Source organism: Mesoplodon bidens (assembly GCF_964165515.1).
Source record: "Mesoplodon bidens genome assembly, chromosome: 11".
Taxonomy (NCBI): Eukaryota; Metazoa; Chordata; class Mammalia; order Artiodactyla; family Ziphiidae; genus Mesoplodon; species Mesoplodon bidens.
Genome location: NC_138167.1, coordinates 69,107,235 through 69,132,861, shown reverse-complemented (window position 1 = coordinate 69,132,861; position 25,627 = coordinate 69,107,235). Strand labels below are relative to the sequence as shown.

Genomic DNA, 25,627 nt, shown 5'->3' with positions numbered 1-25,627 from the left:
CAAAGTGACCTTTAGAAGGACACTAGCTCCTGACATCCCATGGGGAGAAGCAACGGCTGGGGGGCCTCCGGGGACACAGCCTCCAGCGGGGACAGGAGGGCTGTCCCCTCCTGCCCCCCTCCAGCCTGAAGCTTCCCACTTCCACCCAAAACACTAGTAAAAACCCATCAGGTAATGGGGGCTGATTCAAAGGAGGGAGGCACAAGAGCAGATGAAGCTGCCTCTGCAAAATGCCACCCTCTGACCACACTGAGTACCAAAAGGGTGAAACCAAGAGACACACAGTGACTGTGTACAGCGCACAAAGACAGGCGTCTCCTTCGGGTCCCAGCTAAGGAAATCGATATCACACACCGACTAGACTGTCTGCTCTTGTTGCTTTTATGCTTTAAAACAACGATCACTGGGAAAGGAGGTGAGCAGTGAGCATCTTGACCAAAAAGACCCCCTGCCTCGACCATTGCATGCTGCCTGAATGCGACACTCCTTGAGAATCGCCAAGCAGCCCTTTCCATTGGTTCAGAGTTAGAAGATGCCCGTATTCACCCAGTGCCTAAAGCTGTGCCAGGGACCGGCCAGGTTGCCTCCAGCAACTTCTGGTTGACAAAACCTGAAAACATTCTCATCAGGTTTAGCGCTGCGACAGGAACAGACTCTTCAGGCAGGAGGGGAAGAAATCACCTGGAGAGTTTATTTAAAAGGCCGGGCTAGGACTCCCCTGGTGGCACAGTGGTTGAGAATCACCTGCCAATGTAGGGGACACGGGTTCAATCCCTGGTCCGGGAAGATCCCACATGCCGTGGAGCAACTAAGCCCGTGTGCCACAACTACTGAGCCCATGTGCCACAACTATTGAGCCCATAAGCCTAGAGCTGTGCTCTACAACAAGAGAAGCCACCGCAATGAAAAGCCCACGCACCATAACTAGAGAAAGCCCACGTGCAGCAACAAAGACCCGGCACAGCCATAAATAAATAAATAAATAAATAAATAAGTAAGTAAGTAAATTAAAAAAAAAAAAAAGGCCGGGCTACAGCCCAGTAGGCAAGGAGAACGAGGAAGGGCTCTCTGAACAGCACTTTCTCGGCATCATTAAGCACCTTGCTCACTGACATCTAGCTGAGAAAGGTGACCGAGTTTATAAGAGCCTCATTTTCCAAATTCTGCTCTTCAGGACAAACTAACTTTTTGAAGGAGAAAGGGTCCTGCGAAGGGGCGGGTGGGGCCGGCGGGGCTCACCTGAGCTTGTTCTTGAGGGAGCTGACCTCGCGGTTCATGGCATCCGCGGTCTCCGTGGCATCCTCCAGCTCGCGCTGCAGTTTCCGGCGGGAGGCGTTAGCTCGCTGGGCCTCTTCCTCGGCCTCCTCCAGCTGCCGCTTGAGCTGCTTCAGGCGGGTGGACGCCTTGTCCGCCTGCGGAGACGCGTGGCCAGGGGCCCCGGTCACGACCCCACATGCCTGTGGCCCACCCCGCCCTCAGCCGCCAAGGGGCAGGGCCCTGCTCCGCCGCCAACACACCTGGTCCTTGTACTGCTCGGCGTTTCTCCGCTCATCATCCACCTGCAGCAACACATCCTTCAGCTTCTTCTCGGCCCGACGCACCTGCTTGCAAGCCGCCTGGCGCTCCCTGAAAGGCATGAACACAGAGGCTCAGGGGGGCACCCTCTTTCAGAAGGTCTGGCCGACAAATCCACAGGCCGGGCCACCCATTCCTGGGCCTCACTGGTACTTCCCCTGATGCTAGGGTAGACCATCTTCACTGAACACTCTTATGAAGGCACTGGGATTAGCCCCATTTCACAGATAAGGAAACTGAGGTTAGGGGAAGGGAACTGACACATGTCAGAGAGCACATATAAAGCTACGAAAAAGAGGACTTCCCTGGCGATCCAGTGGTTAAAGACTCTGCGCTTCCAGTGCAGGGGGCATGGGTTCAACCCCTGGTCAAGGGAACTAAGATCACACATGCTGCTCAGTGCAGCCAAAGAAAAAGCTAGGAAAAAGGAAGATTGACCCCCATTACCCCCAAAGAAGTCTCAGTCTTGCTGAGCCCACAGATGGGCCCCACCTCTCTGATTCAGCCCTCAGAGAGTCATCAGGCTCCCCAACTTTAGAAGTGGGCTGTGGGTCCTATTCAAACTCCAAAAGCCCCAGCAAAAGGCCCCAAGGAAAGGGATGAGAGCCCCGTCAGGATGGGGGGAAACAGTCTCAGGGACGGGCACACAGAGGAGCCGGCAGACGGTGCCAGCAACAGGTGAGGGGCACCCACTTGGTCTCGTTGTCCAGCTGCTCCTCCAGCTGTGCGATCTTGGCCTCGAGGGCGGTGATGGAGGCCTTGTACCTGGACTTGACAGTGCCCTCCATCTCCTGCAGCTTGACCTTGAGCTCCTTGTTCTGGCGCTCCAGCTGCTGCCGCGCGTTCTCGTTCTTCTGGGCATGACTGCGCTCCAGGTTCAGATCGGTGTTGATCTGGTCGATCTGTGGGAAGAAGGGCTGGTGACCTTGGGGAAGGCGGGGATCCCAGCTGGGGGCAGAGGAGGGGCAGCTGGACCCTGCAGGGCCCCTGATCACTAGGCCTTCCCCCAAGAGGGAGCCGCCCAGCGTGAAGGGTCCAGAAGCAGCTCAGCACCCGAGAGAGAGGAACCAAGGAGCCAGTGCAGGCACCAGGACGTTATCCCCTAAGCGTCAGGGGGCGGCCGCCTCTGCCTCTGCCGCTGGGGAGGCCCACGCGCGTCACCGAGGGGCCCTGCCGCTCGCCTGCAGGTTGGCCTTCTTCAGCCTGTCGTTCACCAGCTCGGTGCTGCACTGCTCCTCCTCCAGCTCCTCCTCCAGCTGCGCGATGCGGGCCTCCAGGCGCCGCTTCTCCTCCAGCGCCAGGGCACTGGGGAGTGGGGAGGGGGGGAGGTGAGAGGGGACGAACCAGAGCGGGGAGCCCCGCACCCGCACCCGCTCGCGCTCGCGCCGGCTCACCCTTTGCCGCTGCTGTTGGCCATCTCGTCAGCCAGCTCGTCCCGCTCCTGCTGGGCCTGGCGCTTGGCGCGCTCGGCAGCTGCCAGCTCCTGCCGCGGGAACCGGAATGTGACCGGCCGGGGCCGCCCGCAGCCAACAGCCCTCCTCTGTTCCCGGTACTCTGAGCCCCTGGCCCCCTCTTCCCAAACCCCTTCCCAGGCCTGCCTCCTCCAGGAAGCCTGTTCCCTGGAGCCCCTCTGAGGTCACAGCTTAGGCACTGTATGATTACACAGCCCCCATATCTAAGCGCTAAGAATTAAGCCAGGGCTTCCCTGGTGGCGCAGTGGTTAAGAATCCACTTGCCAGTGCAGGAGACACGGGTTCGAGCCCTGGTCCGGGAGGATCCCACATGCCGCAGAGCAGCTAAGCCCATGCGCCACAGGTACTGAGCCTACATTCAAGAGCCCGCGCGCCGCAACTACTGAGCCCGCGCGCCGCAACTACTGAAGCCCGTGCACCTAGAGCCCGTGCTCCGCAACGAGAAGCCACTGCAATGAGAAGCCCACGCACCACAACGAAGAGTAGCCCCGGCTCGCCGCAACTAGAGAAAAGCCTGTGCACAGCAACAAAGACCCAACGCAGCCAAAAATAAATAAAGATAAATAAATAAATAAAATAAAAACTAAGCCAGGTGCCGGGGATGTTGCAATAAACAGGAAATCATCCTGGCCTGACAGGATGCTGGTCCTTCTACCTTCCAGGCAGACAGGAAGCAGGGGCGACAGGACAAAGACGTGAGTTAAGGCCACAGTGCGGGGCTCTGAAAGCCGGCGGGGGCAAGGGCTTCACCCTGAGGGTGAGGCGGCCTCACCAGAGACCCACGTGTGCACGAGGGTACAGCCACTCTGGTCAGGGTAGACAAGGAGAGCCTGGATGCCTGGCCCAGCTAGGAGCAACTGGGTAGCCAGCATCCTCAAGGCAGAAGACTGCCTAGAGCCTGGGGAACGCTTTCACAACCTGCCTCGTGTGAGGGACAAGGGCGCCGTAAGCCTCTGGGAGGGACCCCTCCTCCACAGGCAGCAAGTCACGCATTCATGCGAGGGAGCCGACCCCAGGAGGTGACGATCACACACACGTTCTAATACACCAGGGAGCCTTGCTACTTCATGAAACCCCGAGGGGCACTTCTTTCAGAAAGCAAGAACCACACCGGCCCATTGCTGGAGCTTGGCCCGTTCTTCCAGGTCTGCCCGGGTGGCCCCGGCAGGTGGGTGGAGGCCCCGAGCGCCCTGCTTCGGCCCGGCCCACCTCCTGCAGCTGCATCATCTCGGCCTCCATGCTCTTCAGCTTCTTCTCGTTCTCCTTGGCCTGCGCCAGGATCTCCTCGCGGGAGGCGCGGGTGTCCTCCAGCTCCCGTACGCAGTCCTTCATCTGGGCCTGAGGGCAGGGAGGAGAGGCTTGGTGCCACCATCCCACCACTCCCGTGTGCCCACACCCCCACACAGGGACGCCCCGCCAACGGGGACCGACGGCTGGGCCTCAGCCTGCGGCCACATTCAACCAAAAGAGTAAAGACAAAGCTTCCCTTTATTCTATACCATCTTTACATGCTTTTAACTGTTAGGATTTACAAAGCACACCTGCGGCAGCGTTAGTCCCTGGGTGGGTATTAGTCCAGCTATGTTTTTGTTTACTTTCTACCACCTCCTGTTGATTTGGATCCCGCGCTCTGGTGCCATCCCCACTGCTCCAGGTCAACGGCCACCTGCCAGGTTAGTCCCGGCAACATGGCGCGGTCATATGTCCTTTGTTCACTGGTGATTCATTTTAACTCTGAAGATCTTGGGAAATAGTTGTGTTTTTTTTCCTTTTGCAGATAAATCCCAAATTGGGATTCCCCAGGCCAAAGGATACAACCCTTGCTGGGCACGGCCAAGTGGCACCAGGTAGAGCGGCCACCGCAATGAGAGCACCTATGCCCTACGACCTCGCAAACACCAGCGTTTACACTCGTTCTTATCGTTGCCGGTTTGCTGGATATGATGTGGCATCTCAGAGCTGGTTTTTTAAACTTATTATTCTTTCATTACTGATGAGGCCAAGTATGTGTTCTGTGCTCTGGGCTGCTTCTCTGAACCATCGGCTTGGAACCTTCCACCATTGTCCGTTAAGGCTGGGATGGGTCACGTCTGGTTTATTCAAGAAATCTGCCACTAAGTGACTATAACGCCGTTGCATTTCTAGGTTTACACTTGCTTGTTTCTTTGTTTAAGGTACTCAAAGACAACAATCTTACTGCAAGTTTGCTTCTGACTAGTTTGTTTCTGCTCAGCTTCTGGGTCTCCATCTGTGAGATGGAGCTAAAGGCACCCAAGACCTTCCTCGGGGAGGGCAAGGTGGCACTTCCCAGCATTCATCGGCCACCCCACTAGTGTCCCAGCCCTGTGCTGAGCCCAGCGCTGCCACGTGCAGCCGGACCTGGTTTGGTCCACCCTGAGCTCACCTGCAGCTTCCTCAGCTGTTTGATGGCTTCGTCCCGGTTCTTGTTGGCCGAGTCGATGTGGGCCTCCAGGTCCTTCAGGTCCATCTCCAGCTTCTTCCGAGCAGCCACAGCCATTGAGCGCTGCTTCTTCTCATCCTCCAGCTCAGCTTCCATCTCCCGCACCTGGGGAGATGCCGACGGCTCAGGAGGCCGGACGTACCCACAGACCCTGCCTCAGCTCACGGCCCAGGTGGGCTTGGTCCAGTCCCGTGGCGTCCATGGGGCATCCAGGGACAGGGAGGATTTCTGACCATAAAACCCTAGTAGAGGGGGTCACTGACCCCCAGGCAGAGGACTGGAATGTGAGGACGTGGAGGGCATAATCAGGGGACTCCCACAGTCCCGGCGGAAGGAGAAAGGAGCCCCCAGAACCCGGGGCTCCCTGCCCGCCTCTGCCCAGGGGAGCGGGAGGGCCGTCCGCACCTGTCTGACCAGCTGCTTCTTCTTCTCCTCACTCTGCTCGTCGCGGCCCTGCAGGTCCCGCTCGAACTGGGCCTTCATGGCCTGCAGGTTCACCTCCAGCCGCAGCTTGGCATCCTCGGTGGCCTGCAGCTCGTCCTCCAGCTCCTCGAGCTGGGTCTTCATCTCCTCCACCTGCTGCTCCAGGGCCCGCTTGGACTTCTCCAGCTCGTGGACCTGCCGCCGAGGGGACGCAGTCAGGAGCAGAGGGGCGCGAGGCCCCCAGGTCCCCAGCCTCAGTGTCCGTGAGCCCCTAATCCTTCGCGTCCTGAGGCCATCTCCCTCCCCCGCCACCCCCCGCCCCAGTGCCGGCCGTGGGCTCGGGGACTCACGCTCTTGCCGACGTCGTCCTTGGAGCTCATGAGGTCCTCCATCTCCGCGCGGAACTGCTTGTTGAGCCGCTCCAGCTCTGCCTTCTGCTCCACAGCCTCCTCCAGAGCCCGGGCCAGAGACAGTGCCTTGGTCTCCTTCTCCCGGGCCTCGGCCTCCGCCCGGTCGCGCTCCTCCGCGTACTTGGCGGAGATGGTCTTCTCCTCGGCCAGGAGCTGGGAGACAGGCGGGCACCATGAGGCTCGAGCAACCGGCTCTCAGAAAGAGCTCAGGGCCTGCTGGCCTCTGGCAGGTAAAGCATCTGGGCCCGAACTCCCTGGGGAAGGAGGGTCCCAAGGGCCAGGTCTGGGGGGAGGGGGACCAAGGAGAGCAGCAAGCCGGCTGCTTCCGACTGTGACACGTGCTGTGCGGTGTGTCCTCATGAGCAGACGAAGGCGGAGATGGCCTCTGCCACAACCCATTAGAGTCTGTGTAACTTTTATCACTTAGTAACCAAGGTTCTTTATGACACTCAGTGTCCCTTCCAGGAAAGCCCACAGGAAGTAAATATTTCACCCCCAGGACCCGGAAAGCCCCTGGTTTTCCTGAATGACTGGTTGGCGTTTACCTTGAAAAGAATGTGAATCTGGCTGCTTGGAGGCGCGAATCCCTTGTGGCCCTCCTCCAAGGATGTGACGCATCTTTTCCCTGCGCTGGCCCACCCTGACCGTATCATCTTATTTTCCCCCCTTCCCCTTCCCTTGGCTTCAGCACCTCTTTATTCCATGGGCTTATTTCTTAAATGGGCCAGATGGGAAACGCTTTAGACTTTGCACGTGTGACTTCAGACTTTACGTAAACTGCTACGTTAGCACAAAAGCAGCTGTAGTGACAGCTGTGCTCAATACCTCTGTCCACAACAGGCAGTGGGCGCCCTTGGCCAGTTTGCTGACCCCTGCTTTATTCCATTTTTCTATCCCACCCCACTGTCTGCGTCTCGGTAAGCTGCCTCAGATCTCCTGGAGTAAACAAGAGTTATGAACGTATAAAGAAAAATTCTAATTAAAGAAGATTCGAAAAACATAAAAAACCAAGAAAGGGGAGGGCTTCCCTGGTGGCGCAGTGGTTGAGAGTCTGCCTGCCGATGTAGGGGACGCAGGTTCGTGCCCCGGTCTGGGAAGATCCCACATGCCACAGAGCGGCTGGGCCCGTGAGCCATGGCCGCTGATCCTGCGCGTCTGGAGCCTGTGCTCCGCAACGGGAGAGGCCACAACGATGAGAGGCCCGCATACCGCAAAAAAAGAAAGAAAAAAAGAAAGGGGAAAAGTTGCTCCCAAACCTATCGTGTGAAGACACCCAGTTCTGAGCGCTTTCTTTCCAGGCGCCTCAACGAGCTGGAATCCAGGAGGGGCCTCTGAGTGCCTGCCCCTCAGGGCCTCCTCTCGAGCTGGGTGACGGTGACCCCGGGCCGGGCTGACGGCCAGAGGCCCCTGCCCGAGGCAGGGTGTCTGCAGAGGGGAGGACGTGAGGCGGTGGCAGCACCCACAACACCCACCTGGTCGAACTTCTTCTGCTTCTTCTCCAGGTTGGAGACGCTCTGCCGCTGGTGGTCCAGGTCCACGAGCAGGTCGTCCAGCTCCTGCTGCAGCCGCGTCTTGGTCTTCTCCAGCTTGTCATAAGCGGCCACCTTCTCCTCGTAGCGCTGGCTCAGCCCCTCCAGGTCCTTCTGGAGCTTCCTCTTGGCCTCCTCGGCCGTCTCCAGGCACCCCACACCATCCTCCATCTTCTTCCTCATGTCGGTGACCTGGGCGGGAGCAAGGGGTAAGGAGGCACCCAGCACGGCACCTGCTCGGGTAACATGGCCGCACCTGGGACAGCTGGGAGCTGGTCTGCCACCCGCCAGCGGAGGAATGGGGCGCCAACCCAGTTACGGAGACGGCTCCCCCAACCACTTCCCGCTCCCTCTGGGGCCAGGGAAATGGAGCTTCTGCAGAGGGCAGGTGCCTAGCGCATGGAGCCCAGGGGAGGCGGACACCACAGGTCAGCTTGGGAAGGCCTCTCAGTCGTGACCTGCACCAGCCGCTCGTACCAAGACGGAGGCCTACAGTGGGAAGCGTCCTCCCCTCCCCTCCCCTCCCCTCCTCTCCTCTCTCCCAGGCAGCAGCCTGGTGCCCCCTGCCTGCAGGCATCCGTCTCGCAGTCCCCTCCTCGCATCTGGACACACAGCTGCCACCGTGCACACACTCCCTACCGCCACCCAGTTGTGGAACTGACCCTGCACCCTCCCCGACCTGGTGCAGATCTTCTGGCACGTTTAAGTCCTAAGACAGGATCCGGAAGAGGGCCCTTGGTCTATCTTTGGCCCCAGACCCTTTCAGAGTCTAGAGAAGACTATGACCTCCTTCTCATAATGAGGTTTTAACATGCATGAAGCAAAATACGTAGGATTACCAAGAAACCAATATAGAAAAGTGCAGTTGTTGGGTATTTTTTAAGACTGTGGTTCAGTAACCACCGTGCTTCTTTATCAGCACAGCAGATAGCAGGCTCCTGAGTAGCTAGGAGCACGATGACCTTCCCAAAGCCTGGCCTCAGTTCGGACACGATGACCAGTGGTTTCTACTGAACAGGCCACTGGCACTGCTAGGGCCACGGCTTGTTGCCTACATTCATAACAGAAGAAAATGCTGAAGGCCAGCTGGAGATGGGTGAAATGAAGATGTACGTCTCCTCCACCCAAGTTCATGGGTTCCTAAATTCTCCTTGGGGACCCCAGGCATGAGCCCTGGTCTGGGGAGGGCAGGAGCTCCCCCAAGGGAAGGTGTCCAGCTCGGGGAGGCCTGGGTGGACCCAGCGGCAGGGCTGTGCTCTGGAGTCCAGGTGGGCGCCCCGCCAGAAGCTCCCAGGCCTGCAGGTTCCAGCCCACAGTTCCCGGGGGTGTCTTGCAGGGAGCCAGCTCCGAACCTGGGCGTGGAGGGTGGCGATCTGCTTCTCGAGGTTCCGCTTGGCCTCCTCCTCCTCCTCCAGCTGCTCCTTTAAGGAGTTCTTCTCATCCTCCACCTGCTTCAGCTTGGTGCTCAGACTCAGCTTCTGCCGGTTCTCCTCCTGCAGGAGCTCCTACTCAGAGAACAAGGAGGGCAGGGGCTCAGGACCCGCAGCGTCAGGGCGTTGCGGTCCCCATACCCTTGGGGGAAGGCGGGAGCAGTCCCTCGGATTCAGGGGGCAGCCAGCAAAGACCTGGCAAGGAGCCGGGAGGACGCAGAGAGCCCGCGGATGCAGGGGAGGATGCTCTGAGACAAAGACCCAGAAGCCTGGCAGCTAATGCCGTGCGGGCACAGGGACCCGTCGCCGCCCTTACCTGCGTGTCCTGCAGCTGTGACTCCAGAGCGGAGAAGTCCTTGGTGAGCTTGCTGGACTTGCTGTCCGACTGGGTGAGAAGGCCCGTCACATTGTCCAGCTCGACCTGCGCACGGACGGGAGACAAAGCCCTGTGAGATCGACCACGACTGCTTGGGCCCCACCTCGGCTCTCTCGGCCATGCTGGACCTGAGTCACAGGCTGAACCCCAGAGGCCTCGCAGATTGAGCCAGGTTGTGGAGACAGAGAGAGAGAGAGAGAGAGAGAGAGAGAGAGAGAGAGAGAGAGAGAGAGAAGAGCGGGAGCTCTGGCGATGTGGGCCAGGACCCAGGAGATCCGGCAGAGGCCTCACCTGCAGCTTGGAGACCTTGTCGGCCAGCTCCGTGCGCACGCGCTCCCCCTCAGTGAACTTGACCTGCAGCTCCTGAAGCTGGGCCTCCACCTTCTTGCGCTTGTGCTCGGAGTCCCCCTTGCCCTGAAGCAGCACCTTCACCTCGTTGGCCAGCTCCCCTCGCTCATTCTCCAGGGTCTGCTTGGCCTTCTCGAGGTTGGCTTTCACCTGGCAGCGGGGAGAAAAGCGAAGACGTGAAAGGGGGCACCTGTGACGTGAGGCTGGTCTTTCTAACATCGTCGAAGATCCGGCGGATCCAGAACCAGAATCGGCTGCCTTTGCAGCAAAAACGACACTGGGCAAGTCGAGGGGATGACGAGCTGGCAAGGGCCCCAGACTCGGAAGGCTCGGGCCTGATGTGAACTCAGCACCCAGCTGGGGCCGGACACCCGGCACGTGGGCTCCCCCAGCTCTCAAACCATCCCTGCCCGGCCTCCTGCACGGGCTTCAGGGAGCATCCAAGGGCAAGATGTCATCATTGCTGATGTTAAGATTTTAGCTATTATTATAGGATGAAGGAAATTGTAATTGTTCGTAGTTAAGACTTCCAGGAAAGCCTCTTGAAAATTTGATGTTCAAAGTAGCACAGTAATGTTCTGCCAAACAACATAAAAGCCGAGTTTACAGAATAAACACAACAATCCCAATCTAGTCCGTACCGAGCCGGCCACGGCATCACGGGCAAGTTCAAGGGTAAACTGGACCCAGCGTGAACGCAAAGTCACTTTGGGTGAAAACAGCTAAAGGACCAGGCAAGGCTTCAACCTGCCCAGAACCAGGTGGAAATTGAAGGTAGACAAGGCAGGTTTCTGAAAATATTGTACAGGTTGCCATGTGGAAGAGCCTCTGCCTTCTCGGGCTGCCACCAAGGGTGGCCGTGAGCTGGAAGCCACGGGATGCAGGACTGGTCTTGTTCAGGAACTGCCCGGCCACAGCTGCCTGGCCGAGAAACCATTTGGGGTCAACATCCCCCGGGTTCTCCCACGAAGACTCCAGCTGACCACCTGTTGGGGGTGTTCTAGAGAAGGGATGGGCTTCAGAAAAGAGGACCCCCCGATGGCCCTCTGAAACTCAGTTTTAGAGTCGCTCCAATTCCATGAAATTTTCTGGTCTGGCAGGTTGATGAACAAGATAATGATGATAATGAGAATAAATGATTCTTGAACAACTTACCGAGCCCTTACTACCTAAGTGCCTCACGTGTTACCAACTCCAACTCTCACATTAATTGTATGAGACGGGCTATCATTTGCCTCCCTTACAGATGGGGAAACTGAGGAACAGAGGGACCTATAGCCCCAAGTCACACAGCCACGAAGGGCTGGAGCCTAGACTCTGCAAGGGCCCCCTGACAGTGGCAGAGCCTCACGGAGCCAGTCCTGGGGAGGCCCACGCACCCGCTTCGTCTGCTCCAGTTGCTCCGCCAGTTCCTCCACGGCCTGCGAGTGCTTCTGTCTCATCTCCTGGATCTGGGCCTCGTGGGTCTTTGCCTCCTCCTCAAGGGTCTTCTTCAGGATGTTCACTTCCTGTTCACGTTTGGACCTGGACAGAGAAACGCCCTCAGGAGGGAGGCCAGGGATCCAGGAGCGATGCTGCCCTGGGGCTCTTCTGTGGCAGCAGAGAGCACCCGGCAAGGGGTGCTGGCCACCCCAGGCAGCTTTCTGCCTGCTGGCCTCTCTCTGTGGCCATCCATCCTACAGCCCAGGCTCACAGACACACTTTTTTTTTTTTTTTTTAAATGTATTGTAGGCTTTTTATGTAAGGAATTGGATTTTATTCTAAATACGAGGAGCCAGGAGTGAGTTATAAGCAGATTAATTAAATTAATTAAGTTATTTATTTGGCTGCACCATGCAGCATGCAGGATCTTCACCCCCCGACCAGGGATCGATCTCGTGCCCCCTGCAGTGGAAGCGCAGCGTCCTAACCACCGGACTGCAAGGGAATTCCCCACAGACACTCTTTGTAGAGGCTTCTGTAGCCTTTCAGCTTTAAAGCTCACGCTTGCCTCACCCCAACTCCAAGCCAAGTTCTTCTACTCTAGGGAGAAGGTGCTGAGGAACCATCAGCTTCCGAGCTCCCTGCTCCATGACAACAGGCCACTGTGTGTATGCAGAGACTTGGGGTCCACCCCTCCCAGGCCACGGCCTCCCCTTCCCTGCACCACCACCCCATCCCTCAGTGACTGGGGCAGTCGGTCCCAAGACACACCTGAGCTCCTGCTGGGCAGCCGTGGAATCCAGAGTGTCCTCCAACTCTGTTTTCAGAGCCTCCAGCTCTTCCCCGAGGTCCCGTTTCTGCTTCTCAGCTTTATTCCTAGCAGCACGCTCAGACTCCAGGTCTTCTTGGAGTTCAGAAATCTGAGATTCCAGCTCCCGGATCTTCTTTAGGGCCATGTTCTTCTGGGCGGCTTCTTCTTCCACTCTGCCAAAGAGAGCAACAACATCAGGATGGGGTCACGGTCACCTACGGAGAGCAGAGTCTGTAGAAAAGGCTTTAGAGAGGTGCAGCCAAAGCCACTTCTGGCAGTCATAATCATGGCCCTTAGGAGCTCTTCTCAGCAAAAACATCTGACGCATCCAGAAGACTTAGCGTTATTCCACTTTGAGAATTCAAAAACCTCACAGAAGAATCATTTCATTTTCCAAATTAAGATTCAGTCCTTTAAACATTAAAAAAAAAATGAAATGTTAACTGAAAAAAAAAGGAAGTAAAATGCTACCGTCCATGATTACAGCAACTAAGTAGAAATACAAATGTGCTCTGACTTTGGGTGATAATGATGTGTCAGTGAACTTTCATGAATTGTAACAAATGTATCACTGTTGTGGGGGAGGTTGCTAATGAGGGAGGCTGTTCACGTGGGGACTTGGGAATTCGCTGTAACTTCTGCTCAATTTTGTTATCGATCTAAATATGCCTGGAAAAATAAAATCTATTCTTAAAAAGCATGCCTGTAGCCACGAAATTTTAAAAAGGAAAGGAAAGAATTGCTATGATTGGATGACTAGGGTTGTGGATGATTTTTGGGGGGATAACAAATGACAGAGAAGCCTTAGACTGCACTTTTAGTGAATAGAAAATGTTTTGTCATTAATTGGCTTCCAAGACAACAGCGGAGCGCGTGCCCGCAGTTCACTGATGCACCGAGAACCACAGCAGGGAGCACACTGAGAGTGTGGGCACTGGCTGATGCTCTGGCCCTCACCTGGCCAGGGCAGCCTGGAGCTCCTCCTCTTTCTTGGCCAGCTGCATCTTGAGCTCAGCAATCTGAGCCTGTAGCTCGGCGATCTGGTCGCTGAGGTCCGTGGAGTCTCCCTCGAGCTTCCGGCGGGTCTTCTCCAGCTCCTGGCGCTGCTTCTCCTCTCTTCGCAGGCGCTCTGAGAAGGAAGAATGGAGAGTTGCGAACAGACCCCTCTGTGGCTACAGATCTGTCTTTGTCTTCAAATCTTACATAAAATGCCAAACATTTATTACAAAACATCTGTGCTATTTAAATGATCATGATTCACACTCATACCCAACTCCTGGACGAAGGGAAAGAACGTCACCATAAGCTTCCAAGTCCTTGTCTCTCCAACCCCACCCACTGACCCTTCCTACCAAGGGAACTATTCCCCCAAAGTTCATGTTTACAGTTCCCTCATTTCCCTTTGAGGCTCCACCATGTCTGCCTCCCTAAAAATTATAACGTTTAGTCTCGCATGAATCTGAACTTACATTAGGGATGTGTCCTATATGAATTCTATGGAGACGGTACAGCGGGGCCAGAGTCCAATGGGCTTTACAACTCCTGTTATGACGTCACCTAGGTGATGTCCTTACTTTTCTGTGCCTCATCTGAGTAGTGAGGCTATAAGACAAGCTACTTCCTTAGGCTGTTGGGAGGCTCAAATGTGTTGGTATCTGAAAGCACCTGGAACCGTGCCTGCCCATAGTGTGCGCAGTAAGGGCTGGCGACTTTTATTCCTCATCTTACCTTTGTCGCTCAACATTAAAATCTTGAGATTTAGCAACTTAACTGTCATTGTAATCGATCCATTTGGACTTCTGTCTGTGTATTTCACCATGTGAACACACCACAACTTATCTGTCTATCCTACAGCTGATGGGCACTTGTAGGATAGAAGGGCACAGCCTCCAGCTGTGTGCCCTCCTGAGCCACGATGCTGGGAGCGTTCTTGCCCATGACTCCCAACGTACATGGACAAGTGGGATGGGTTGCAGGCAAAGCTTCAACCTCACTAGGCACTGGCAGATTGTTCTCTGAAACCGTCTACCAATTTATACTCCCACTGGCAGCGTGCGTGTGTTCTGACTGTTCTGTATCTTTGGCAACACTTGTTAGTGTCAAACTTCCACGTCTGCCAATCCAGCAGGCCTGCTGCTCCAAGATCTCCTGGATGATGGAGTCTTTCAGACTATTCCCAGGTGAAGAGATCTCAGTGTCAGGACATCTCTTCCCCTTGACAGCCTGAACACCTTAACCCAGGAGGGGGCAAGAAACCAAGCTGGGAAAATTCTCCTAGCGACCAGCCCAGATGGTTTCAGCCCTATGTCCACTGGGCACTGACAACTGCCCTACACACCGGGCTGCCCCACATCTCCCCAGAGGGAGCAGTGGTTTCTGGCTGGAGCTCAGAGCCCCCCTGGTAGTCTGGGCTCCTCTTGCCCCCTGTTCCACTCCTCTCAAGGGGCAGGGGGACAAGGGGTCCCCAGACAGCACAGACCTGGGCTTGTGCCATCCTCCTAGCCACCACAGATCCCAGGGCACAGGGAGACGGAGGCATGATTTGTCTCCTTGCCCCACGTGAAGCAATGGCCTCTCGCGGTACCTGCCCGGCATCTTACAACACACACAGCATGTCCATGCGCGTTACTTAGTTCAGTCCTCACACTCACCCTTTCGCTGTGTCCCCTGAGAGGTAAGAGAAACTCAAGCTCACGGAGATTAATAGGTATAAGATGACACAGCTAGTAAGTGGCAGAGCCGCAGTCAAACCTAGAAGCTCCTAGGAAGTCTCAGAAGCTTGTGAAACGCATGGTGTGCAACACGAGAGAAACGCCAGAGCTCAATTTTCAACACTCATCACTTGGGGGAGCGTCCCTCCCAACCAGTGCCTGGAGGTCCAGACTCCACAGGGAGCGGGCGCTGACCCCCATGTCTCGAGGGCAGCAGCCGGATACCACAGACCCCAGCCTCGCCTGCACAGAGCGAGTGGGAGACCCGGCCAGCACTCCAGCTCCTGGCAGCGAGGCCCAGGCTGGGCCCCTGAGCAGGGGACACTCCAGAGATCCCGAGTCCGACCATTCCTGCCGCCACCCCCTTACCCTCCAGGTCGGTGATCATTGCCTCGTGCTTGTTCTTGAGCTTGGCCAGGCTCTTAGATTTCTCCTCCTCTTCCATGAGGTTGGTGGTGAACTCGGCTATTCTGTCTTCCAGAAGCTTCTTCTCCTGGGGGGCGAGGGTGGGTCAGAGCTTAAAGTCAGTTGAGCACAGAACACCGTCAGCTCTCCTCAAGGCACGACTCGCCCAGACATTGAAGACTGAATGGCAGGGCAGGGCCTTAAACACCTGGTCAAGCTCATTAGGATTTCCTAGATCAAAGGAGTCATTGTGAAAGGTCACTAGCTCCCCTGCAATAGCTGGGTAAGCCTCCTTAGGACCCATAAAGGGGGTGCCCAAGCCCTTCCTGGGCCTGCGTCACCCCTTTCTGCTCAGGTGAGAAGAGCCGCCAGGTGACAGTGAGTGTCAGCGAGGAAATTCAGGGCAGGCAGGATGGCACCACCTTCTCCATGCCTTCGACCTCCCCCTTGCTCACCCCCCAAAGTGCCCCTGCTCTTCTCACTTCCTGCTTTGTGTGGCCACCAGTGGAGTCCTAATCCTACAGCGGCGGCCACACAGCCAGCGTAACTCCCCACACATCACAGGGTCCCGGGCAGCCGTCCTGCCCTGTCAACCTGGTCACCCCCATCCTCTGGAGATGGAGGTCAGCATCCTGATCTTGTCCCTCCTTCTCCTCTAACTTGATTCCCAGCTGTTATCTGTCGCCAGGCGGATGCTGACAGGGACCCCAGCCGCAGCCCTAAGCCTGGAGCCGCTGCCCCAGCTGCTCGCCCCTGTGCCCCGACTGCCGGGCTGCCACCCCACCTTGGCCAGCTTGCAGTTCTGGTCCTCCAGGATGATCTGGTCCTCCTCCAGCTTCTTCAGCTTGGCTTCAGTGGTCACCTTCTCTAGCTGAAGTTTCTGCCGGGCTCCCTCCTCTTCCTCCAGCTGTTCCTCCAGCTCCTGACGGGAAGCCGGGGCGATGCCTGAGCAACTGGGATGCGGCCCGGCCCCCACGTGTGTGGTCATGTATTTAAAAGTGGGGTGCGGGGACAAGAACCCCAGTCTAATCGCGGGGTCACATGTTCCAAGGGGCCTGGTCCAGCAAGCATCCACCCTCCGCTCCTCAGACCAGCCAGAGCCAGGACGGAGGAGGGGAATTAAATTGGCTTCGACGCTCAGTGGGGCAGCGCTAACGGGCACCTAACACATAAGTGTCAGAAATAACCACCCAGGGAATTCCCAGGTGCTCCAGTGGTTAAGACTCCGAGCGCTTACTGCCGACGGGCCCGGGTTCAATCCCCGGTCAGGGAACTAAGATCCCACAAGACGCGCAGCACTGCCGTAAAAAAAAAAAAAAAAAAAAAAAAAAAGCCCCAAAGAGAACACGTCTCCAAGGCTGCCCCCGGGACAAAGGCTGTCCTCCCATGGCACTTGTGGCGCCCCTGCTCCCCACGCAGCCCACCCCCGGCCCCATGCCTGGGGTCTGGCCCTGCCCCTCCTCCGGGTACCTGGATGTTCTGCTGCATCTTCCTCTTCTCAGCCTGCAGGTGCTGGCAGCGGTCTTCCTCCTCCTCCACCCTGGCCTCCAGGTCATGGCAGATCTCTTCCAGCTCCTGCTTCTTGGCGGTCAGGCGGGCCCGGAGCTCCTCGGCCTCGGCACACAGTTCTGTTTCTGCCTGGAGCTGCTCCTGCAGCTGCAGCTTCTCAGCCATGAGCTGCGAGAACACATGGGAAATGTGAGCTCTTACGGCTGCCTCGGGCCACTTGTACCCACGGGAGAACTGGTCTCCAGTGCAGGCTCCTGCAGGGAGAGCGCTGCTGATGAGAGCAGCTTCCATCTCAGGATGCTTAAGCTGCCTTGCACATTTAAACATCACGTCCACCGTCCCTCACCACCGCTCCGTGAGCTGTACATCAAGATCCTGAGGAAACAGGCTCAGAGAGGGGCTGGGCCTTGAACCCAACACTCATGAGCTTTCCATCCCATGGGGTAGCCTTCCTCCATCACGAAACCCCGAACAGGGTCTGCAGAGAAATTAACCAGGCATGCCTCGCCTACTGGTTGCCAGTAGGCGGCAGCACTGCCTGGGCAGAGCCTGCAGACACCCACCTGGGACTGGAGGGTCTCCATCTCTGAGAGCCTGCTCTCAGCGGCCAGCTGCTTCTCCCGCACCTTCACCAGCTCCTCCTCCTTGGCCATCATCTCCTCCTCCTGCCGGCTCACCTGCAGCAGCGGCTTGACCTAGGAGAGGAGATTGAGGAGGAAACATGCTCAGGGGAAGATGCCTGTCCAGGCTGAGAGCCGTGGGGCTTTCCCCTCACCTGTGGAAGCGCAAGCTCATGAGAGTGAGGGGCAGGTAGGATGCAGGGCAGAGGAGGTGCAAATGGGTACAATTTTTCTGGAAATCAATTTGGTACACTGTGTGCCACAGGGCTCTGACCCACTAATTACATTTCAGGGAAACTACCCCTATGCGTGCATGAGGATGTTCAGGACAGCATTGTTTAACAGTGAAAATTTCAGAGAAAGATAAACATCCACTGCTGGAAAAATAGTCAGATAAATTATGAAACATCTCTAGGGAACAGTATGCTGACTTTTTAAAAATGATGCTCATGAAGGAATTCTATTCTATTTATTTATTTATTGATTTTTTTTGCAGTACTCGGGCCTCTCACTGTTGTGGCCTCTCCTGTTGCGGAGCACAGGCTCCGGACGCACAGGCTCAGCAGCCATGGCTCACGGGCCTAGCTGCTCCACGGCATGTGTGATCTTCCTGGACCAGGGCACGAACCCGCATCCCCTGCATCGGCAGGCTGACTCTCAACCGCTGCGCCACCAGGGAAGCCCTCATGAAGGAATTTTAAATGCAAAATGCAAAGTACATGACTGTTTATACAAGTCAAAGCTCAGCTACGTAAGAACACGTGTGGTTTACACAGCAGAGATTTACCGGGAGTGAAAAAAATTTTTTTTAAAAGCAGACTAAATATGGAAACATCTATTCAATATCGACGTTGGCACAAGGATGAAGGAATTATAGGTGAATTTTTATTTTCTTGTTTACCCTTTTGGTTAGTCTAACTTTTTGCAATTACCACAGATTACTTATCATAAACAAAAGCAGCCTGAACAACTTTAATAATTAACGAATTTTTTGTAAAGGCTAGGGAGGACCCATCCAGCTGGGTGCAGATTCTGACCTGCCCGTGGTTTCTGGGTGGGCAGCACTGTCGCCACGTGGAGCCGTGGTGGGCGAGCTGGGCCCTGACATCCCGGGAGCCGCCCTTGGAGCCACCCTAGCCCAGCCTGATAGCACCGTGGCCGTCCACGCCACACACATGCCCCGGCTCACACCCCTCTAGACCCCATGGGCAGGATCACCCCAGGCTCCTGTGCTGGGCAAAGTGCCAGCCCCAGGGCCTGAGCCCTGCAGGAGGCCAGCATGAGGCCTGCTCATACCCCGTGTCACGCGGAGGCCCTTCCAGACCCACCTTGGTGAAGAGTCGCCACCACTGCCAGTTGCGCAGCTTGAGGTAGGCGGCACAGTTCCTCTGCAGGACCTTCATGGCCGTCAGCTGCTGCTGCCTCTTGGCGAAGGCCCTGTGGGGCGAGGGTCACAGTCAGCCCTCCAGGCGGGGGATGGCACACCTCCCTCCCGACAGTCCTGACCTCACTCGTGGAGGCTTTTCCGGAGGGACCGACCCCTGCCGGGGGCACCACGGAACAGACGTGGCGGGAAGGAGGTCGGCTTCGGGTTGAATCCTGTGGGTGACCTCACAGAGGGTGCCTGGGGCCGAGGTCACTCAGGGGCGAGTGAGGTCACCACAGATCCGAGTCAAGTGTGAGCCCTGGTCATCAAGTCCATCTATTGACAGCAGCTCCCCACCCTGGTGCCACCCACAATCTTGTCGCTTTGGTTTAGAGGGAGAACGTCAGCAGCTGATGTCCTACACAGGTCCATTTGTCCAAACACCACAAACTCATGCTGCGTCCCCCCAGCGCTCAGATCTCAGGCTGGAACAGACACCCCTGAGCACAGACACGGAGGGCTCAGGGGACAGATGTGCAGCTGCCCCACCCACCTTCCTGCAGCAAGTCAGCCCCTGACCCCCACAGGAGCTGCTCGGGACTCAAGGATGGCCTCCTCCTCTGGGAGCACGGCATCCTCTGGGGACAGCCGGCTCTGGGTGTCATCCTTACATGAGGGACACAGGAAGGAATAGAGGTGGCAGGAGCTTTCGTGACGAGCAAATCCAAGCACAGTCACCCCTCCCACCAGCTCACTTTAAACCTCAGGCAGAAATCCAGGAAGCAGGGGGGCAGGGAAGGCCACGGGGGCCTCCCCGGGCGACACCTGACTGGCATGAGGGCGCCCAGGCCACCGCTTCCTCAGTGTCCTCCGCTACAGGAGAGCTGGGAGGGCCCGAGCGCGGGGCAGGCTGGGTGGGGTGGGCGTCCCAGGACTCACTTCCTGGCCAGGTATCCCCTGCAGCAGGCCTGGAAGCCGATGATGACGTCCGTGATCTTCAGGTCCCGTTCCTCCTCCAGGTGAGCCAGCACGCCGGCCCGGAAGAAGACCTTGCTCTGGCCGATGCGGTACAGGTTGCTGTCGAGCTCCAGGGCTTTGATCTAGACGGAGGAGAGTTGGCCACTTACCCCTTGCCACCCCTGAGGAGCCCTGAAGCAAGGCCAAAGACGGGGGAGGGGCCTGGAGCCTGGGTCAGTCCTGCTGCTCTGCGGGCAGCCTTCTCCTGGTGCAGAGAAAGCGGGGCTGGGGCACGCTGGGGAGCAGGCAGTTGGGGGCCGGCATGGGGCAGGTAACAAGTCAGACTTGCAGAGAAGCACAGAATCTCGGCCCTGAAGGGACCCTGGAGGTCTCCTCTTCCTTCTCTGTGCCGCCCCACACACTGCAGTCACGCTCTACAAATGCCCAGTCAGGTCTCCCTCCAGGCGGAGGTGGCCAAGCATCATTGTTTTGTCCAAGCCCAGCACAGACTCCAGCTCAGGCCAGGATCAAATACTAACTAGATGACCCTAGGCCTTAACCTCTGTGAGCCCATATTTCCTCAGCTGTAAAACAGGAATAATGGTTTCTTTAATTAAAAGAAAAGTTAACAAACAAAGCAAATAATAGCACCTCCTTTCTAGGAGAGCCGTGGGAGTCAAACAAGAGAATGCACAGAAAGCACTAAGCACAGGGTCAAGCGTGTGACCAGTGCCAAATGGGCTTTAGCCGTCATTACCATTACCGGGCTGTTTTGGTACAGTAACAAGGCTCTCTTACTAAGCCCACTGGCAAGGGTCTGTCTGTCCAACTGTCTGCCTGGGAGAGAAGAGATTTAGAACAAACTCCAAGAGGCAGAGGCTTGAATAGGGTAAGTGGGATCTGGGGGCCTTGGTGTCCACGAACGACCCGGCAGGCCCGGAAGAGGCCCTGTGAAAAGGGCAGACCAGGGCAGGTGGAGCCATCGTGGGCCTTCCCCGGCCATTCCTGCTGCCTCTTGGCGAAGGCCCTGTGGGGCGAGGGTCACAGTCAGCCCTCACTGTGAGGCACAGTGAGTGCCTCACCTCCCTCCTGGCATGAAGAGCCCAAGCTACCCATCTTCCCTGCAGGGCTGGACGGAGGGGACCTGCTTATGCCAGAAGTGGGGACACCCCTCACTGGCCAGCAGCTAACTCAGCCTCCGGAGAAACAACGGCCCAGACACGAGCTGGAGGCACACCCTCCATCCTTCACGCCTCCTCTCTGCCAGGTGACAAGCATCGGAGAGCAGGGAGCTGTGTCTTCTCCCTCCTTTTCTAGCCCCCACCTCCCTGTCCCTTAATGTGCTGCTTTGCACAGAGCAGGTGTTGAATTTTTCTTCCCTTTTCTCTTTCCTCCCCCACCCCGAAGCCCAGCCCATCCTCTGCTGACTCTTTGGAAAGAACGCGAAGTAAAGCAAGCAAGAGGTGCTGGCTACTGACTCTGGACACGGCCCAGCGGGACGCCTGCCTGCAAAGCAGAAAAATGACTGAGTGGGTACAGCCTCAGCGTGGCCACTGGGTCACCACAGGGCCTTCATTCACTATGAAGAATCCAGTGCCCACTGCCCATCAGGCACTGGTTCAGAGCTGGGGGAAAGAGGAAAGGTCCAGAAACTCAGACACCGGCGGCTTTGGGCTGGTCGTGGCGCCCTGGTGGCGAGCTGCCCCGCCAACCACACTGCATGGGAAGATCGGAGGAGACGTGCGCAAGAAAGAACCAGAATGTGCCCAAAAGGAAGAGGCCGTCTCACACCACAGCCTCGCCATGCCGCGGCTCTGGCCTCCTCCCCCCCACCTGGCTCCCACACGCTGTCCTGACCCCACCAAGGGCTAAGGGGGCTGCCGCTCAGGGCACCTGGCAGAGTCAGAACTGGCTTGTTGGAGGAACAAGAGAGCACGGTGCCAATGGATCCAAAGGACCCCGTCCAGTCACAGGGGCGCTGGCCAGGTGGATGCCCAGCAGCCACAGGTCACCCAACACAGGAGGCGGGGACGGCAGCTCAACTCACCATGAGCACACACGCCTGCTTCCCATCCATGAAGCCCTTAGGAATGGAATTTGGTGTCAGGATCTCGTATCTGAGGAAGAAAAGGGCAGCCAGGTCAGGTTAGCCCTAGCTTGGATTCCATGTGGCCTGGAATATCCGTGAGAGATTAGGGTCGTCCCTGTGGTGTAGCAGACATAGAATTCTTTCCACAGAGTCTCCTAAGGAAAGGGAACATTCGGTGAATCCCGCCCTGCTCTTTCCTTAGGCTAAATGGCACAAGGAAGGCCTGGTGCTTTCCAGAAAGCAAATGGAAACTCACATCGGGCTGTTTCATTCACTCAAGGGTGAGTTTTGCAGTGGGCTTACTAACAGCTAATCACCCAGCATCCGCGTCTGTAACCCCAGAAGGCCACGCCTACCTCTTCACTGAGATGCTGCAGGGAACCACCAATCAACGGGGTGGTCCAAGAAATTAAACTCAGGGCTGCATCAAGACACCAACTGGCACTAAACACAGTCATTAAGCAAAGAAGCCGGGGTCACTACTGTCCCCCTCTGCACACAAAGCAGACTTCCATTTCCATCAAGTTCTTTTAATACCCAAGGCTCCTTCTGATCCTCCTTTCATTTCTTTTCAGAGCTCCTCTAACTGTAGCAACAGCACCAGGCTCCCAAAGTGACTAGGAGTGAAAGCCAACAAGATAACTTTTGTTTCAGAAACAAAACAGAGAAATCCCTCCTCACGTGGACGGTGGCACAGAGAACCGTGGGAGGAGCCGGCCGGAACTCAACTCAATGTGGACGAGGATACGGCTGCCCTACTGGAGGCCCCTGCTGGGAAGCAGCCGGCCCTGGGCCCTGCTCACCTCTGCCGGAACTCCTGGAAGACCACGCGGTTGGGGAAGCCCTGGCGGCAGATTCGGATGCCCTCGAGAACCCCGTTGCAGCGCAGCTGGTCCAGCACCAGATGGGGGTCCAGCTTGCCAGCCTAGGGAAGAAAATACATGCACCTGCTCTTACTTCTGTGCCCAGGAATTGATAGAGAGAGGGGTGGCCCCCTCTACATGAAACAGGGCAAAAGCCCCCAAGGGAGTTGGGAGTCGCTGCCGCCCACAGGTTTTGACGGCCCCGTTAATTATGTGATCCAGGTCCTGTAGAGGCAAAAACACAGGCTACGAGGGCAGCTTATCCCCTAAGGGTGCCTGAGCCACCCCACCGGGGAACTTAACCGAGGCCGCTGTGTGCAGCGGGGGACAGAGTTTCTGCACAGGGAGACAGACAAGGGCGGAGTGGCCCGCACTTGTGCCCAGCCCGCGCCACGCCCCCGAGTGGCCGTGCCCCCAAGTGGCCGCGCCCCCGAGTGGCCGCACCTTCTTCTCGTGGTTGGGGATGATGCAGCGGACGAAGTTGGGGTTGGTGTTCCTCAGTGTGGCCATGAGCTTGGCCAGCTGCTCCTTGTACAGCTGTCCCACCGTGCGGAACATGCCCTTGCGTGTCTTGAAGGCCCCTGGCAGTGCCGTCTCCGACATGCCGGCCACCTGGTCCAGGCCAATAATGCGGTCCACTGCAGAGAGCACGCAGAAGCGCGTGAGGACCCAGCGGTCCAGGTGGGGGCGTAGGGGCGGGAAAGACAGACAATCTGCACAGAAAGAGAGGAGACTACGGAACAGCAGACTGTTTCTACTTGGAGTCTACACAGCAGGCTAAAGTCATCTCCAAATGTTGAGCGAAGGTGGCCTTGTGAGCAAGGAGCAGAAAGCAGGAAAGGGTTTGGAAAGAGCGCAGAGCCACTGAGGGGAGCAGCGCGCCCGGGAAGGCTAACTCCACGTCCACAGCACTTATCTCAGCCACGCTGGAAAGCTCCTAACCCAGAGACACGACAGAGCTGATACTGGGAGATTAGGATTGACGTTTATACACTGCCATGTGTAAAATAGATAGCTAGTGGGAACCTGCTCTAAAGCACAGGAAGCTCAGCTCAGTGCTCGGTGATGATCTAGATGGGGGGGATGTGTGTGTGTTGGGGGTGGGGTGGGGGTGGGAGGGAGGACATATAGGTGTACATACAGCTAATTCACTTCATTGTACAGCAGAAACTAACATAACATTGTAAAGCAATTATACTCCAAAAAAAACACCAGAATCCCCTTTCACAGTAGCTGTGATTCAGATAAGTTGATAGGAGCTGTGTAGCCTTTTGGTGAGTGTCATGATGGCTGGTAAATAACAACCCTTTGCTATGAGAATAACTGGAAAAACAAACAAACAAACAAACAAAAACAGACCTAATAATGCATTTTGGAGTGGCGAGCCAAGCTCGTCCACTTGCCTGGCTCTGAGGAGGTGTTCAACCTGACTTACAGGAATCCTGTAGTCCTCGGATCCCAGACGAAATGAAAAACTCAGCATCCTGAATTCACGTTGACCTTTACCCGAGAGCACTGGGCTAGGAGTCAGAAGGCAGGAGCTCTAAAGCTACTCTGCCATCGCCTGCAGGACTCTGGATGCGTCCCTCTCTGTCTGCAACGGCCCCACGCAGGGCTCTCTACATCAGGGACCTAGTGCAGCAGGAATGGTGTCGGAGCAGAGAGTTCCAGACAACCACTTCTGCCAGTGACTATCCCTTCTCCCTCTCGTCTGCCTTGGTCTCCAAGCTCAGGGGTCTTTATCATCTAAGCCCACCCTCCAAGGAAGAAGCCCTCATCACCGTGGCTCCCGCCCAGAACAATGAAATGAACTGCTTCCTCCCAGGCAAAAACAAAACAATGAACAAACCCAACCTAAGTGGCCGGTGATTCGAGGCCAGTCTTAAGCAAGAGCCAATGTTAAATTTGAAAGCTTCCCTTGCTGGCTGCAAAAGCTAAGAATTCCGTGACAAACTCGGTTTCCTATTCCTCTGTGGCCAGATCTCTTATTTTTTTGAAGGCAACACAAAGGACTGTTGCTCAAGAGGGAAGCCGGGAGTGAGGATGGACCCGATGAACCCCCTCAATTAAAACAGGAAGCATCTGGACCTCATGCAGCCACTGCAGGGCCCCCCTGGCCAACAAAGGTGTCCTGGGAGTGGGTGGCTTGTGAAGGCCACTCAGGTTGCCCAGTGTGAGGTCAAATACACCCCGTAACAACTCGCCGTTTCATGTGAGTGTGCCCTGCCCCCGGAAGGCCTGGCCCAGGAAGAGCAGGTGACTGCTGCGTACACACACAGGTGCACGCACGCACAGACACGCGAACACATAACAGCAGTGCGCACAGCGCCTCGTGCTGAGACATGGCAGCCATCCAATCAATGAGACGCCACCTTCACGAGCAGGAGTTCTGAAGGGGATATAGATTGTAAAATGATTTTTTTTTTTCCTTTTAAGATCTGACAAGAAGTGTCAATATCAAAACTCGGCCCTGATGTGCCTGGTTTTCCACCAGAGGCCTGGAGGTGATGGGGAGGGGGAAGGGGCCTCCCCACAAGCCCGGGGCTGAGACCAGGGAAGGGGCACAGTCAGGCAGGAGCAGCCATGGCAGAGAAAGCTCAGCAGAAGCGCTCGTCACGCAGCCCTGGATGCACCACACGGACGGACGCCGCACCAGGCAGCCAGTCACCTGGTTCTAGGAGGAGGAGGGCAGGAAAACGCTGGTAGAAATAGGCTCTCAGGGTGCTCTGAATCTCTGCAACAGAGAGGTTAAAGCAAAACCCAGGCAGAAGGGAGGAGAGACCAGCGGAGACAAGGAAAAGAACGACTTCCAGAGCTACCAGCTGCCGGGGAGAAGCAGGGAGGCACTAA

At 56.6% G+C, this 25,627-nt stretch overlaps 1 protein-coding gene across 1 annotated transcript in view; it reads right to left on the bottom strand.

The window, feature by feature from the left end:
- Window positions 1–25,627, bottom strand: part of MYH9 (myosin heavy chain 9) — a 93,812-nt gene that overhangs the window by 1,616 nt on the left and 66,569 nt on the right. Inside the window, exons 16-40 of the mRNA XM_081250343.1 lie at window positions 23,222–23,415; window positions 22,718–22,839; window positions 21,873–21,942; window positions 19,808–19,968; window positions 18,831–18,939; window positions 17,446–17,577; window positions 16,844–17,050; window positions 16,158–16,295; window positions 15,338–15,461; window positions 13,215–13,386; window positions 12,218–12,430; window positions 11,404–11,548; window positions 9,968–10,174; window positions 9,617–9,721; window positions 9,223–9,375; window positions 7,814–8,062; window positions 6,282–6,494; window positions 5,914–6,126; window positions 5,452–5,613; window positions 4,257–4,385; window positions 2,970–3,058; window positions 2,757–2,880; window positions 2,269–2,477; window positions 1,518–1,626; window positions 1,240–1,412 (exon numbers count right to left, since the gene is read on the bottom strand). Coding sequence (XP_081106469.1) covers window positions 1,240–1,412; window positions 1,518–1,626; window positions 2,269–2,477; window positions 2,757–2,880; window positions 2,970–3,058; window positions 4,257–4,385; window positions 5,452–5,613; window positions 5,914–6,126; window positions 6,282–6,494; window positions 7,814–8,062; window positions 9,223–9,375; window positions 9,617–9,721; window positions 9,968–10,174; window positions 11,404–11,548; window positions 12,218–12,430; window positions 13,215–13,386; window positions 15,338–15,461; window positions 16,158–16,295; window positions 16,844–17,050; window positions 17,446–17,577; window positions 18,831–18,939; window positions 19,808–19,968; window positions 21,873–21,942; window positions 22,718–22,839; window positions 23,222–23,415 — 3,922 coding nt within the window. The remainder of the gene's footprint in view (window positions 1–1,239; window positions 1,413–1,517; window positions 1,627–2,268; window positions 2,478–2,756; window positions 2,881–2,969; window positions 3,059–4,256; window positions 4,386–5,451; window positions 5,614–5,913; window positions 6,127–6,281; window positions 6,495–7,813; window positions 8,063–9,222; window positions 9,376–9,616; window positions 9,722–9,967; window positions 10,175–11,403; window positions 11,549–12,217; window positions 12,431–13,214; window positions 13,387–15,337; window positions 15,462–16,157; window positions 16,296–16,843; window positions 17,051–17,445; window positions 17,578–18,830; window positions 18,940–19,807; window positions 19,969–21,872; window positions 21,943–22,717; window positions 22,840–23,221; window positions 23,416–25,627) is intronic.